Here is a 15206-nt window from a genome sequence, read left to right as displayed (position 1 = left end):
CTTTCTTTCTTTCTTTCTTTCTTTCTTTTTTCTTTCTTTCTTTCTTTCTTTCTTTCTTTCTTTCTTTCTTTCTCTTCCTTTCTTCCTTCCTTCCTTCCTTTCTTTCTTTCTTTCTTTCTTTCTTTCTTTCTTTCTTTCTTTCTTTCTTTCACTTGCTTGCTTTCCTGCTGTGTCCCCAGGAACAAGAATGAATTAATGAAAAGAAGAAAGAATGAATAAACAGGATACAAGACCCTCAGTTCTTCTGAATATTTTCATGATCCTGGATATGCAAGTATAGGAGAAGTATGGGGAATTGTGAAGTATTCTATATATGCATTAGAGAAAATTCTTAGTGGCAAAAGGTGGGAAAAGATATACTCACATACATATGTAGTAAATACAGCTGGGGAAATGGTCATAGCCCATATGTTCCTTGAGTAAGCTGCCTATAGCTCTACCTATTATATGTTACTAATATTCACAAAAAAGTTGATAAAGGCTTGGAGTCTAGAGAAAAGATAAATGTAGCACCTAGATTGATAAAAGCAAAATAGAGACTTTTGGTAATATAACAAAGATAGGAAAGATCTTATAAGAGAACAGACACCATGTATACTCTCGAATATCTTCAACCTATAGTGTTAGGAGCTCAGAGCTCAAGCTTATGCAGACCCTTGAGAGAGAAGGAAATACCAGAAAAGAGATGAATCACCTGAGCTGCATACTTACTGAAAATCCAGCAAAACTGACAGACCCAAGTGTCACTTTTCCACTCTCCCCAGCAACCACCCAGGCAAAGGAGAAAGCAGCAGATGAATGGTGGAAAACATCAAATGAAGATTAATGCTTCCTCACTCAAAGTTACAAAGCCCCATTAGATACCACACTTTAAAAAGGCAGCACTTATAGACTATATAGCACAGGTCATATGGATCCGTTAATCTTCTAGTAGAAGAATTAACTATTTATTAAGTACTGAAAGATAACATTTTCATCTTTCTCCAGGGAAGTAAATGCAATGGCTATGACCTCCCATTAGCATATATAAATAATTACTTTGAATATTTGGGTATTTTTCACATCAAAAGTTTACAGTGAATAAAAGTTAAATCCCAGCCTCATTAGGAAGAGGGTCATGGACGAATACCTTGTGTAGGTGTTTGATCTGTATGCCTGCTGTCAAATCAATTGGTTCAGCTTCAAAATACTTGCTTTCAACTCTCTCATAAAATTGGGTGATTTCTGGTTTTTGTTGAGGTGGTTCTCCGAACCAGTAAGAGTGCTAATTAAGGGAATAAAAATAATATAACTGGTGGCATGGAAAAAAGAACATGCTACAAAACACTTTAACCTAATAGTGTTTGCACTGGGATAGGCTGCATACAATTCTTGAGATCAGATTTTGAAGCAAGCTAGCAATAACTTGAATTCCAATGGCTCAGAATATACTATCATATTAAAATCATAAATATTTGAGATGAACTCCATACCCAGACTCCCCATGTCCTTCTCTAGAATCTGTGTCTGCAGACTCATGTCTTCGTCTGGGTCTAGCTTGGTCAGTACCCCTGCAAACAGATTCTCATTTTTCTTCTTTTTTTTTTTTTTAATTATTTATTATATGTAAGTACACTGTAGCTGTCTTCAGACACTCCAGAAGAGGGCGCCAGATCTCCTTGCGGATGGTTGTGAGCCACCATGTGGTTGCTGGGATTTGAACTCTGGACCTTCGGAAGAGCAGTCGGGTGCTCTTACCCACTGAGCCATCTCACCAGCCCTCTCATTTTTCTTTAACCCTCCAGGTCTCTGCCAGGACTCACAGCAAGTGCCCAGTCTTAATCTTGGCACCCACGCCTGTGCAGCATGAACCCCAAGGCTCCTAGGGCTCCTACATCACTTACCACTATTTAGTCCAACATCTCCTGGGCTGCAGCCAACCTCTAGGTTTTTACCAGGATGAAGCCTGGAGAGTACCCCAAGTTCCTCATCCACACCTCAGCCTCAACCTGCCTGATTTAGCCTGTTTCTCACAACCTGTGCACCAGCCTAGACTAGCCTATCCATTGTCTCACTGCAAAGCAGCTTAGGTTTGAGGCAGAATCCTAACCACCTATTCACAAAACCACAAGACTCTCTCACATTACATCTGACCTTTCCACCCAGACTTAACTATCCCTACACTTTGGCTTGGAGCAGGAAATACAACCTGTACATTAGGATAGTCACCTTTGTTCATCTGATTCCATCCAAGACATTTCCAACCTCTAGTCTCAACCAACCCCACATCCTCTCTTCTCCCTCAACCTGTTTTGTCTCTGACAAATTCAGAACTAGAACAGAAGCCTCTATGAGGCAAGTAGAAGGTAAAACATTAGCTCTAAAAGATAAAATAGAGGATCAAGACCAAATAACCAAGAAACAAAAAAAAATATTTTAAAAAATCCATGTATGTGTGCTGGGAGCCTCATATCAGCTGGTGTATGCTGTCTGTTTGGTGGTCCAGTGTTTGAGAGATCTTGAGGGTCCAGGTAAGGCCACCAACACATATACAGTAGAGGACTTCCGGGTCTGTGTTCATTCACAGATGATGCACCTAACCCTCAAGAGACTGGAAGACCCCAGGGAGTTTAGAGGTCAAGTGGGTTTGGGGGTGGGGGCATCCACGTGGAGACGACAGGGTGGGGTGGGGAAGAGGTGTGAGATGTGGAGCAGTTGGAGGGTGGATGGGGGGGGGCGTGGGGAATGGAATATGGAGTGTAAAAAAGAAATTAAACATAAAATAAAATTTAAAAAAATACATGTAGCTGGACTTTTGGCTACTTTATGGGCTCCTTTTTCTACTGCCCTTCTCCACCCCTATTTCAGCCTTCCAACTTCCCCAACACTAGGTAGGAGAGAGAAAAAAGATAGAGGGGAAATGGGATGTCTATATCATTAGACTCCTTCCTGCTGATGTCAAGTTCTTTGGGGAAAGTTTGATATTTACCATAAGGATATCCAATTTCAGCCACTTGACAACCACTAGCTGGTCAAATAGGCCCCTTTGTCAGGAACCTAGTGCACTCGCATGTGTGTGTTTATGTGTGTGTGTGTGTTTATTCTCTGAATAATCCCCAGAAATCAAAAAATCATGCCCTTGCTAGAACATGAGGCAAATCATAGCCAGCTGTGCCAGCTGCCAGCTGCTGTGGACAATCTGAATCAGCCCCACATCCCATACCTTGGATTAAAACAAAAATGTATTCTTATATTTCTGTGATTATTCCAAATGCTGACACCGTTGCATACACTAGCAAGATTTTGCTGAAAGGACCCAGATATAGCTGTCTCTTGTGAGACNANGCNNGGGCCTAGCAAACACAGAAGTGGATGCTCACAGTCAGCTATTGGATGGATCACAGGGCNCCCAATGGAGNAGCTAGAGAAAGTACCCAAGGAGCTAAAGGGATCTGCAACCCTATAGGTGGAACAACATNATGAACTAACCAGTACCCCAGAGCTCTTCTCTTTAGCTGCATATGTATCAAAAGATGGCCTAGTTGGCCATCACTGGAAAGAGAGGCCCANTGGACTTGCAAACTTTATATGCCCCAGTATAGGGGAACACCAGGGCCAAAAAGTGGGAGTGGGTGGGTAGGGGAGTGGGGGGAGGGTATGGGGGACTTTTGGGGTAGCATTGAAAATGTAAATGAGGAAAATACCTAATAAAAATATTTTTAAAAAAGAGAAAAAAAAAACCAAAATCTCACCACACATATGAAAGGAAACACATGGGAAACGTGGGACACCACGAAAAGATCAAACCTTCACATTATAGGGACAGACGAAGCAGATTTCAAGTCAACAGCATAGCCCAGATTCTTAACAAGATCATAGGAAAGAAAAAAAAAAAAAAACTTTCCCAAACTAAGGAAAGACACACCCATACAGAAACAAGAATCACTTAGAATACCAAAGAGACAACAAAAGTCCCATGGTATATCATAGGTAAAACACTAAGTATATGTAACAAAGAAGACATAGTAAAAGTTGCAAGAGAAAAATATTCCAGTCACATACTGTGGTATACCTATCAGAATAACAGTTGATTTCTCAGTGGAAACTTCAAATGCCAGAAAAATCCCAGCAATATCCATCCCAAGTCCTAAAAGACTGACAGCCAACATAAAATAATATACACAGCAAAACTAACTGCCATATTTGAAGGAGAAAGAAAACCTTTCCTCAACACAAGCAGCCTGGAAAACGAATTCTCCCCAACAAATCAAAACTAAGCAAGATACAGGAAGCAGTATTTTGAGTTGAAGAGAAAATGAGCAAATCAGAGAGACTGTGGAAAGACATATGACGCCATAATTATTAAAACATGAAGGCCCACGGAGAATACAAAGAAAACCAAAAGTCAGCAGCACAATGACTACAATTAACACACACATACACACATTTCAGTAATAACTTTAAATATTGATGACCTTAATTCCCTAATCAAAAGACACAGACAGACTGAATGATCAAGAACAAACCCAGCTATCTGCTGCCTACAAGAAACATATCTTAGTCTGAAGACTAAGACTGGCACCACTTTTGAGTAAAACGATGGGCAAAAGTAACCCAATGATACAGGATCAGGAACCAAGCAGGTGCCACTACCCTAATATCTGAAAATATAAACTTTAGACTTTAAATTAGAATTAATAAGAAGAGATTTTTTAAAAGGACACTTCACAAGAAGACATTTTTATCTAACATATTTGCACCAAACTCAGCGTGCTCAATTTCATTCAAAGAAAAATCTATTGCTGGATTTAAAGACACTGATTAGCATCAACAGTACTAGGTGATTTTAATATTCCACGTTCTCCAGCAGACAGGTCATCTGGACAAATAACCAGAGAAACATCAAGAATATACTGACATTATACATCAACTGGACTTAACAGATATCTACAGTTACTTTATTTAAACACCAAAGAATTCACTTTCTCTTCTGCTGCACATGGAAGCTTGTCAAAAATAGACTACCTTCTGGCACACAAAACAAATCTTTACGAATTCAAAGATTAGAATTGTTCCTTGTATCCTGTCTGACAATAATCCAATAAAATATAATTCAATAAAGCAGCCACGTGCATTGCTGTTCTATTCACAATAGATAGGAAATAGAAACAACCTAAAAGACCTTCAACTGATTAATGAGTGATGAAAAGGGGTGACAAACACAGTGTGGAAAACTACTCATCTGTAACAAAAATTAAATGATTAACTTTGCATATAAGTGGATGGACCTAGAAGAGATCATATTAAATGAGGTAAACCAGATCCAAAAGTCCCAGGTTCTCTCTTATTGGGATCCTAGTTCCAAATCTTCAGATGCAAATACACAACATAGCTTATAGTAACTACAGAAACTAGGAAGGTAAGCTGGAACTGTTGGCAGAATTGGGGAGCAATGGAGAGGGAAAAGGCAGGGTGTAAGTGATCTGATCAGGGAAATGGGAAAAGATGGGCTTCTTAGGAAGGGGAAGGAGGTAGCTGCAGAAGAAGGTGGGGAGAACACAAAGGGGAATAGCAGAGACAAGTGATTGGTAGCAGAAAAGGACAGACTCTTGGTGGAAGGGGGAGAGAAGTAAATGCAGAAGAAAAGAGCCACAGATACAATATTGTTAATTATTTACCAAAATCCCCTATACACATAGCATTAGTAGACTGAACAGACTATGTTTAAGAATATATGTGTATATACATACTCATACACATGCAATTAAGACAATTAGTTTTTAAAAAGAGGCCATGGATTTGAAGGAGACTAGGGAAAGGTGCATAGGAGAGTGTGGAAAAAGGAAACGAGGGGAGAAATGTAATTAAAATTATTATCTCAAAAATAAAAAATCCTGTCCCCCAAGGTAAATATTTGAGAAAAATAGAGGAAAACTAGTACAAACTGATATCACAGAGTCTTATATCAGATCTCATCTGAGCAACATACAGGTCCTAGATTTTCATACTATTTCATGAAGCTTTGACTGTAAGAAATACAGATAAAAGGCAGTGATGAGGATCCAAATGTGATTTAATTCCTCTGTGTTAATGTGCAGAATTGCAGTGTTGCTAAGTTCTTTAAAAACACGTAGTCTTGCCAACTTTATATGCCCCAGTACAGGGGAATGCCAGGGCCAAGGGGTGGGGGTGGGTGGGGGACTGGGAGGGGGAGTGTATTGGGGACTTTTTGGATAGCATTGGAAATGTAATTGAGGAAATTACCTAATTAAAAAAAAAAAAACCACGTAGTCTTTCTGTAACACAGTCCTGCAAGTGCTGTAGATTGATTACTCACCAATTTGTACAGTTTGGTTAGTTTCCAGCTCTTACCCAGGGATTATGTTTCCTCACATATAATTATAGATAGCTGTAATAATAATTTAAGACTCTAAGATCATTACCTCATATATATACATATATGGGCTCAGACTGTATTAGAAAAACAATATTGAATTAGTATAGCAGGAACACAGATAAGAATGGTTCTCTTGTCTGCTTCACTACCTCAGTTAGAGTATAAAACTGACGAGTGATTTTCTTTTAAGATGTTTTAGAACAAATTCACAAGGATTTATCCAAAAATAACAAGTGCCAAGACTCACCATCAAGAAAAAGTTCCACGGCTTGGGCACACCGTACTCTCCTGGAAAGACAGCTTCTATATACCAGGCCACAAGGCCATATATGAAAGCATCAACTAAAAGCATTCCTAGCACATAGGCAAATAAAAAGCTGTCTGAATCCGTTGATAGGAATATATTACTCCATTTCATTCCAGTTTCTAAGACAAAGCATGAGACATTCAATTAGGTGCCAGGGGGACTAAGATAGTTCTACAACTGTATCATAATCGAATCACTTGTTGGTCCTTTCTAGAGGTTTCTATATGAGTCTAACCTTAGATTTTAGGATTCCAAGAGGATACCTGAATAAGTAATCTGAGAGTGTCTCTCACTATATGCAAACAGAGAAACAATTGAACATGAATGGAATAGAAATGAACTACACAAAATTTAGGAAAATGAAACTTAATAAAAATAAGCAGAACTATGTATCAGCATGATGGTTCACCTTCTCACTATGATGCATGCTAACATCTCACTGGAATGCATAATTTTGGAGAAATGTTATCACTGAAGTGTAGGGATAGATGCCTGCTCCAACAGAAACAGGAAGGAATCCTCTGGACTCCCAGAGAGACTGTGAGGCCACTCATACACTTAATATGCTGGTATTTTTAGCAATTGAAATTAAATTAATCAAAATTACACTATGAATAATCAGTGAGATATCAATTATGTATTTTCTAGAACACAGAAAAATTTACAAGGCCCCTACTCACTCTTTGTGTCTGCATTGACTAGGAATCTAAATCCAAACGCCATCCCAACATTAAAGTCAAAGGACCAGATCAGCTTCTGCTTGCATGGCATGCGCTCAAAGCTTTGATGCATTGCAACAGCTGGGAAGTAGGTGAGGAAAAATAAGAAACTTCCCAAGCTCATGGCCAAACTGACTGCAAACAGAAAGGGAAGAGTGGTCAGTTTAAGCAACGTTGAAAAATGTAACATATAATCTTTTTTTCAAGTGTACACTGAGATAGCCATTACAAATAATGAACATGTTTGTGTTGTCTATCACTGTTTCCCCCAGGACATCAATGCCATACCTAGAACGCAGTGTGAGCACAGGATATTTCTGAAAAAGTGGCTGTGATCAAACACATAGGGAGCTCATTTTGTTTTTCTGAAATCATTCATTTGTATGGAATGATTATGAGCATCATACCAGTTATTAGAAATTTACAATTTTATTTATTGCCAATCAACCTAAGACATTATAACTTTTGGAATAATCAAAATATTCCTCCAGGCATTATGAGATTCAGCCCATGTCATGGTAATAGATGAAAAGAAGCGTTCTTAGAAAAATCAAGAAATTACAGTTTAATGTTTCAAACAACAACAACAGCAACAACAAAAATCCAACTAGATGGGTCTTAGAGTATTTAGGAGTCCCAAATGAAATTCATTTTCAGAGTTACCACTTAAAAATAGTTGAAATATTACTGTATTCCGCAAAGAATTATGAAGCATGCAAACAAAATGGTATGAGCTATTCAAATGCAAAAAGATAAATAAGACAAACAATAACACAAAGGAAACACTTGCCCCTGAGAAATTCAGATACTGGATTTTATTAAACAAAGACTATAAACCATCTGTCTTAAATATGCTCAGTTTCCGAAAAGAAAGAGGGAAGTGGGTGGGAAAAAGATGTCTACTTAGAGACTATCAATGAAGTGATGGAAATTATGAAAATGAACTAAACAGATGCTTACACTGCAAACTAAAGTTTACAAAATGAAGAATGTACATGTCTGGGGAGACAAATGGAAAGAAATCAGCAGTTTAAAGAGTACAATAAACACTATACAGTCTTAAGGAGCAGAAAGAAAAAAACAAAAGCTTGGCAGAGCCCAAGAGAGCTGGGAATCACTGTCAAGTCACCTCCATATGCAAACAGCAGTCATAGAAGAAGCAACCAAGCATTTGATTGCAAGAACTGTGGTTTAAAATCACGACATTTAAAATAAAAAAGGCATACATCTCAGAAACAACACAATTAAAAACCCCCGCAACTTCAAGTAGGGAAGTCAAAGAAACTTACAGGGACACATTCAAAATAAAGACATTCAAGCTTAAAAGGCAGATATAGAATATGAAGAGAGGGCATTGTCAAGTACAAGATGACAGCATACTTCCCTCTGTAAGACTAGAGGTAGGAAGTCATGGGATGACATTGTGTAAATAAAGCAAAGATGTGTCAACCAAGAATTCTGCGTGAAACAAAGCCAGCCTGCAACATGCGAGAGAGACTTCCTGGTTCCGGGACCACACATCAGGAGCTTGGTGTCCTCAATACATTTTTTGTTGTTGTTTTATTATATTATTTACTACTAATAACTAAAAAACTGGGGAAAACACTCCAGTTATCTGTCTGAGAGGAGAGGCTATACCTTTAATACTTACTAGAGCTCTACAGAAGTATTTTTTTTTATTATCATTGATGCTAAAGTCATAAATTGCTCACAGTATGGCATTAGTTATAATTCATAAAGGAAAATAATCAGAAGCAATATAGAAGAGGAAATGAGATGAGAATCAAAGTGGAAGATACAAGGAAGCAACAGACGAGGCACATAAAATAGATGGTTGAGTGTCAAACGGAACTCCTTCCTGACCAGGAATTACCTTACTTGTTTACATGGATTTAATGCAACAGCACGAGTTAAATCCTGAAGTGGCAAAGGAGGCAGAAGGTGTTGGAAGTTCAAAGATACATATTAATTGTTAGTCTAGAAAAAAAATCATTCATGCCAACACCCAGAGAGAGTGAAATGGCTAAACTATCAGATGAAATGATAGATTTCAATAATCAAAAGATACTGTGAATAATTCCTGAGGTAAGGCCTTGCTATGTAGCCCTGGCAGGCCTGGAACTCACTTTGTAGACCAGGCTGCATTCTTCCTACCTCAGCCTCTGGAGGGCTGCGATCATAGGTGTGAGCTACCACACCTGCCCAGGATGGTCAAATTTTCCAGAGGAGAAAACATATCTGACTCTCTAGACACACTTAAGCTTCATTAGAAATGGAGGAAATGCAAGTTTACTATTAATTTCTCTTTTGTGGTGCTGACAACTGGCAAGGACATAGAAAAACAGGAATTCTCACCTTCCAACAGGACTGTAGCTACACACACACACACACAACCCCAACTTGGCATGTGAATCCTTAAATGGTGAGAAAGAAAGCTTTATTTGTCTCTCTTGTTAGAGAAGACTCTAAGCACCAAGTATGTAACCCAAGTAAAGAATGTCTGAATGAACAAATCAAGGATGACAGAGTGAATATCTGCCCATTGGTTATTTTCCATTTTCGTCTTTCAGTCATTTAAAAAATTTTTCAAAACCTACCTATTATCTAAGTCTGTCTTTACTTGTGATGCTGTGACCCTTTTTTGTGTATGCTGTGATTTAGTAATTTTTTTGTTGCTCTCTGTGTGTCCTTTGCTGGTGACTAGTTTCCCATGCCATCGTTAATGTACTGTGGGGTACACAGAGTAAACATTATTTCTGGGTATGTTTGGGTGCCTCCAGTTGAGGTCAGCATTTGAATATGTGGACTTACAAACCTTTCTGGTTGCCCTGCCTTATATAAGCAGACATCGTCCTACACTGAGAACAAAAATATGGAGAGAAAAAGAATTCTCCTTTTCTTCCCAACTGCCCTCACAGCCAGGACATCAGTCTTGTCCTGCCCTAGGACTAAACTAACACCATTGGCTCCCCTCATTCTGGGGTGTTAGGACACATACTGGAATTAATCACTGGCTTTCCTGCCTTGTCCAGTCACAGATTTTGGATGGTGGGACTTTTTGACCTCCATAAACAAACCAATTCATAATGACACCTTTTATTTTCCATTGTTTCTGCTTCTTTGGAAAACTCTACAATAATTTTTGTGCATGTGATTGATATCCATACACCAAAGGTCAATGCCAGCTCTGTGAGGGGTAATCACTGCATTTCAAACACACAACAGACCAGCAGCAAGTGTTTAAGTGCAAGGAACAATTCTGGTTTTTCCTTGCTTTTCTTGTCATCTGATACATGCAGTCATTGCTCCCTCCAATTCAGAAGCCATTTTCATCTCAGTAATGTGTGGAGAAAGGGCTAGGTGGATACCATACAAAAGATAGTACAAGGCTAGAAAGAATCCCTAAGTATGATCAAATATGATCATACCACCTCCTGAATGCTGTGCTTATCAATTCTCATTCTCACCCACTGTAGTCCATTTCTGTTCCTTCCTCTCCTCCTCCTTCCTCCCTCCCCCTCCCCTCCCCCTCCGTCCTCTTCTTCTTCTTCTTCTTCTTCTTCTTCTTCTTCTTCTTCTTCTTCTTCTTCTTCTTCTTCTTCTTCTTCTTCTTCTTCTTCTTCTTCTNTCTTCTTCTTCTTCTTCTTCTTCTTCTTCTTCTTCTTCTTCTTCTTCTTCTTCTTCTTCTTCTTCTTCTTCTTCTTCTTCTTCTTCTTCTTCTTCTCCTTCTTCTTCCTCTTCTTCTTCCTCTTCTTCCTCTTCTTCTTCACAAAATCTCATATCGTCTAGGCTGGTTTCAAACTTACTATATTGTTGAGAATGCCCATAAGCTCCGGATCCTCCTGCTTCTGCTTCACAAGAACTAGCACTGCCGTGTGAGCTGTCACTGAACAGTCCCTCCACTTCGAGTCATTACAAGGCTACAGGACATCTTAGTTAGAACACCAAGACTGGCTGTGGTGGTAATTAACATTTAGAAGGAGCTTTCAAATATAGATAGCATTTGGTTTGGTTTGTTGCTCTGGCTCTTTCCCAGGAGGAGTCATCCACTCACCTTTATTAAACAATGTGCTAACCATAAAACTGAAGAATATCGAGGAGATGGCATAAAATAACAAAAAGATGAAGACAAGGGTTGGGTCATTGTATTGGAAGATTGGCGCAGGTTCAATCTAGCGAAATAATTAGAAAGCCAGTTTAGTTGGGTACAATGTATTATTATGACAAGGCATAAGAAAAGAAATATCCTTAAATATTTTATTATCACTGGTCAACACTAGTGGCACTCTCACGGAGATGAAGAATTAATGCTTTAGGGTCTTACAGAGCCCAGACTGGCCTTGAACTCTCTATGTAGCTGATGATGATCTTCCTCTGCCTGCTAGGATTACAGGCATGCAGGATGACTCCCTATTTATGCAGATTTGCATATGTCAGGCAAGTATCTTTAAAGCCACATCTCCAGCACCAAACAACTGATTTCTTGAAGAAGGTCCTAAGACCTTGAACTGAAGGCAGTGGAGAGAATAAGCAGCCTCTGAGATTTTACAACCACGTCCACAAAGGCCAATCTTCCCTTTCCTTTTCACAGCAACCCTAGAGGTGTTGGGCTGGTCCAACACTCCTGCTTTCCCTCTTAATGTTTAGCCACTGCATACTGGAATAAAAAAGACACTTACCTTGACAAATAAAACCATGCACATAAATATAATGTTAATAAAATACAAACAGAGGAAGGTGAAGAAATAGGCAACCCAGAACATCCAGTTTCTCAGTCCTATCATGAGCTGGTATTCCTGTGGGAGAATTATCACAAATTAAGTATCATGAAAACACAACATGCAGACACACACACACACATACACACACACACACCAGTATCATAGAATTCTCAAAATGTACTGACATGTTATCTAATTTCATATTTATGTCCCATAGCTCCAAGTTACAGAGGGTAAGACTAAAGGCCAGAATTTCATCAATTGCCAGTGAAACAGAACTGTCTATAGATTTTGAATATGAAGAAGTAATTCGACCTTCCACGTAAGTTCATGCCACATTTTCAAATTCTTCAATGAAAATGGTGTCTATAAGAAAACTAGAGTTACCTTTAATCGGTTTTCCTTTTCCCACACAATGGACCAAACTAGGACAAAATGATTAAAAAAGAAGGTGCAGGCCACTGTTAGAGGGATGAAAGTAGCAGCAAATAAATAGAAGTAGTCGTGATAATACGCAGGGTATGGAAATCTCTGAATGAACAGACTAACGTCATTGAAGAGTGCTGCTGCAGCAGCTCCACCATGGTGTAGCATGATGGCCTTGTCTACGGCATGTTGCACAGCCAGGAACCCTTCAGTGATGTACCCTAAAGGAGAAAATGAAGATCAGTAAGTAAAATGACTAACAGGAGCCGCAGAGCTGAACAAAGAAAAAAACACACCCATGTACAGCCATGTATTGTATAGGAATATTCTGGCAATGAAGGTGATCTCTTTTATGACTAAGGCACGATGCAGCTAGCTTAGTCTGTGTGAACTCACTGGGATGTTCACATGGTGAAATGGAAGATGTCTAGCACTGTCCGTCTGAGACCCTGTGCCCCTCTTTGGTGCTACATGGACTGTCAATGGAAAAAAGCAAAGTCAATTTTAACCAGTCTCTTCTCTAGGTCTAAGATCCTGAAAAGTTCTCCCCCCAGCCCCCTGTTTTTCCACATAAACACAGAATGAGTCCATCTGCTGTGAATAAAGATGGTGTAGCTCTTTCTTTCTCAAGTGTTAATGACTTTTTACTTTTTCTTCCTGTTATAGATAGGAGCTTAGAGTAACTTGCTACAAACAATTGGTGAGGTCAAATGTCTTTGTTTTGTTCCTAATATCTGGCGCCAGGGTGTTCACAATGTTGAATTAGTAAGCTACACATTTTCCACAGGCGTGTTTTTATTGGTACTTAGGGTTAGTTTTAAAAAATGCTTCCATGTTGGAAAAATCAATATAATGGAAAATTACAACAGCAGTATAGAGGTTTCTTGTGTGCCAAGTATCTTCAGTTTGATTACTCCCTGCCATCCTGCACAAACAGAAATAACTCTGTGACACTGGAATTTCATGAGAGGGAAGGGTTAGATTTTTAAAAGTGTCAAAGGGCTCTTAGATGTTGACGTATGTCCCTTGTATCCCTAATCTCTCCAAGACTTTCATCATGAGGGGTGTTGGATTTTGTCAAAGGTATTTTCTACATCTAGTGAGATGACTATGCGGTTTGTGTCCTTCAGTCTGTTTATATGATTTATATTACATTTATTAATTTATGTATGTTGAATCATCCCTGCATCTCTGGGACAAAGTCTACTTGATCATGGTAGATGATTTTCTAAAATGTGTTCTTGGATTCAGTTTTCAAATATTTTATTGAGAAATTTTGCATCTACGTTCATAAGGGAAATTGATCTGTAATTCTCTTTCTTCGTTGGATCTGTATGTAACTTGAGTAGCAGGGTAACTATGGCTTTGTAAAATGAATTGGGTAATGTTCCTTCTTTTTCTGTTTTGTGGAATAATTTGAGGAGTGTTAGTATTAACTGCTCTTTGAAAGTTTGGTAAAGTGCTACTCTAAAATCAACAGGCCCTGGACTTTTTTTTTAGTTGGAAGACTTTTAATGACTGCTTCCACTTCGCTAGGGGTTTACAGGTTTGTTGAAGTTGTTTTCGGATCTCTTAACTTTTGCAAGTGTCTATTGAGAGAATTATCCATGTCTTTTAGATTTCCCAATTTGGTGGAGGACAGGTTTTAAGGTATGACCTCATGATTCTTTAGCTTTTCCTCACTGTCTGTTGTTGTTCCCCACTTCTGTGTCTGATTTTTGTTAATTTGTATATCCTCTCTCCCCTTTTAGCTAGTTTGGGTAATGTTTTGTCCATATTGTTGATTTTATCAAAGAACCATCTCTTTGTTTCAATGATTCTTTATATTGTTCTCTTTGTTTCTATTTTATTTATTTCACCCCTGAGTTTGACACTATTTCTTGCCATCTGCTCCTTTTGGATTTTCCTCTTTTTTTTCTAGAGCTTTCTGCTGTGCTGTTAAGTTGTTAGTGTGAGATCTTGCCAGAATTTTTATGTAAGTACTTACTTTGTGAACTTGCTCCTTAGAACTATAATCGTTGTGTCTCATAAGTTTAGATATGCTGTGCATTCATTTTTTCATTCAGTAAAGAGCTGTTCGGTTTCTGCATGTTTGTTAGCTTTCTGTTGTTGAAGTGCAGCTTTAATCCTTGAGGGCCAGATAGGATGTAGGGAGTTATTTCAATTTTCTTGTGTATTTTGAGTCCAGTCAACTTTGGAGAAAGTCCCACGAGGTGTAGAGGAGAAGTTATATTCTCTTGTGTTTGGGTGAAATATTTTGTAAATATCTGTTAGTGACATTTGATTTATAATGTCTGTTAACTCCAGCATTTCTCTTTTCAGTTTTTGTCTGGATGGCCTGTCTATTTGTGAGTGTGGGTATCGAAGTCTCCCACTATCAGTGTGTGAGGATCAATATGTGATTCAAGCTGCAGTAGTGAGTCTTTTACAAACCTGGATATCCTTGTGTTTTAGGCATAGATATTAAGAATTAAAATGTCATCCTGTTATCCTCCCCCCTTTCTTCTGATTATTATTTAAAGTTTATTTTGTTAGATATTAAAATGGCTATACTAGCTTGCTTCTTTCTATCTACCTACTTTTATATCTATCTATCCATTCATAAATCTATCTAAAACAGTACTAATCAAAGAAAAGGAATCTATCAATTTGAGAGT

At 38.5% G+C, this 15206-nt stretch overlaps 1 protein-coding gene across 1 annotated transcript in view; it reads right to left on the bottom strand.

The window, feature by feature from the left end:
• Positions 1-15206, bottom strand: part of LOC110299272 (ATP-binding cassette sub-family A member 3-like) — a 76917-nt gene that overhangs the window by 52790 nt on the left and 8921 nt on the right. The window contains exons 7-12 of the mRNA XM_021168935.2: positions 12511-12770; positions 12082-12198; positions 11457-11574; positions 7364-7537; positions 6624-6802; positions 1130-1264 (exon numbers count right to left, since the gene is read on the bottom strand). Of these exons, the coding sequence (XP_021024594.1) occupies positions 1130-1264; positions 6624-6802; positions 7364-7537; positions 11457-11574; positions 12082-12198; positions 12511-12770 (983 nt within the window). The remainder of the gene's footprint in view (positions 1-1129; positions 1265-6623; positions 6803-7363; positions 7538-11456; positions 11575-12081; positions 12199-12510; positions 12771-15206) is intronic.

Source organism: Mus caroli, chromosome 7 (assembly GCF_900094665.2).
Source record: "Mus caroli chromosome 7, CAROLI_EIJ_v1.1, whole genome shotgun sequence".
Taxonomy (NCBI): Eukaryota; Metazoa; Chordata; class Mammalia; order Rodentia; family Muridae; genus Mus; species Mus caroli.
Note: the sequence above shows the minus strand (reverse complement) of the source record. Positions and strands in the feature narration are given on the sequence as shown.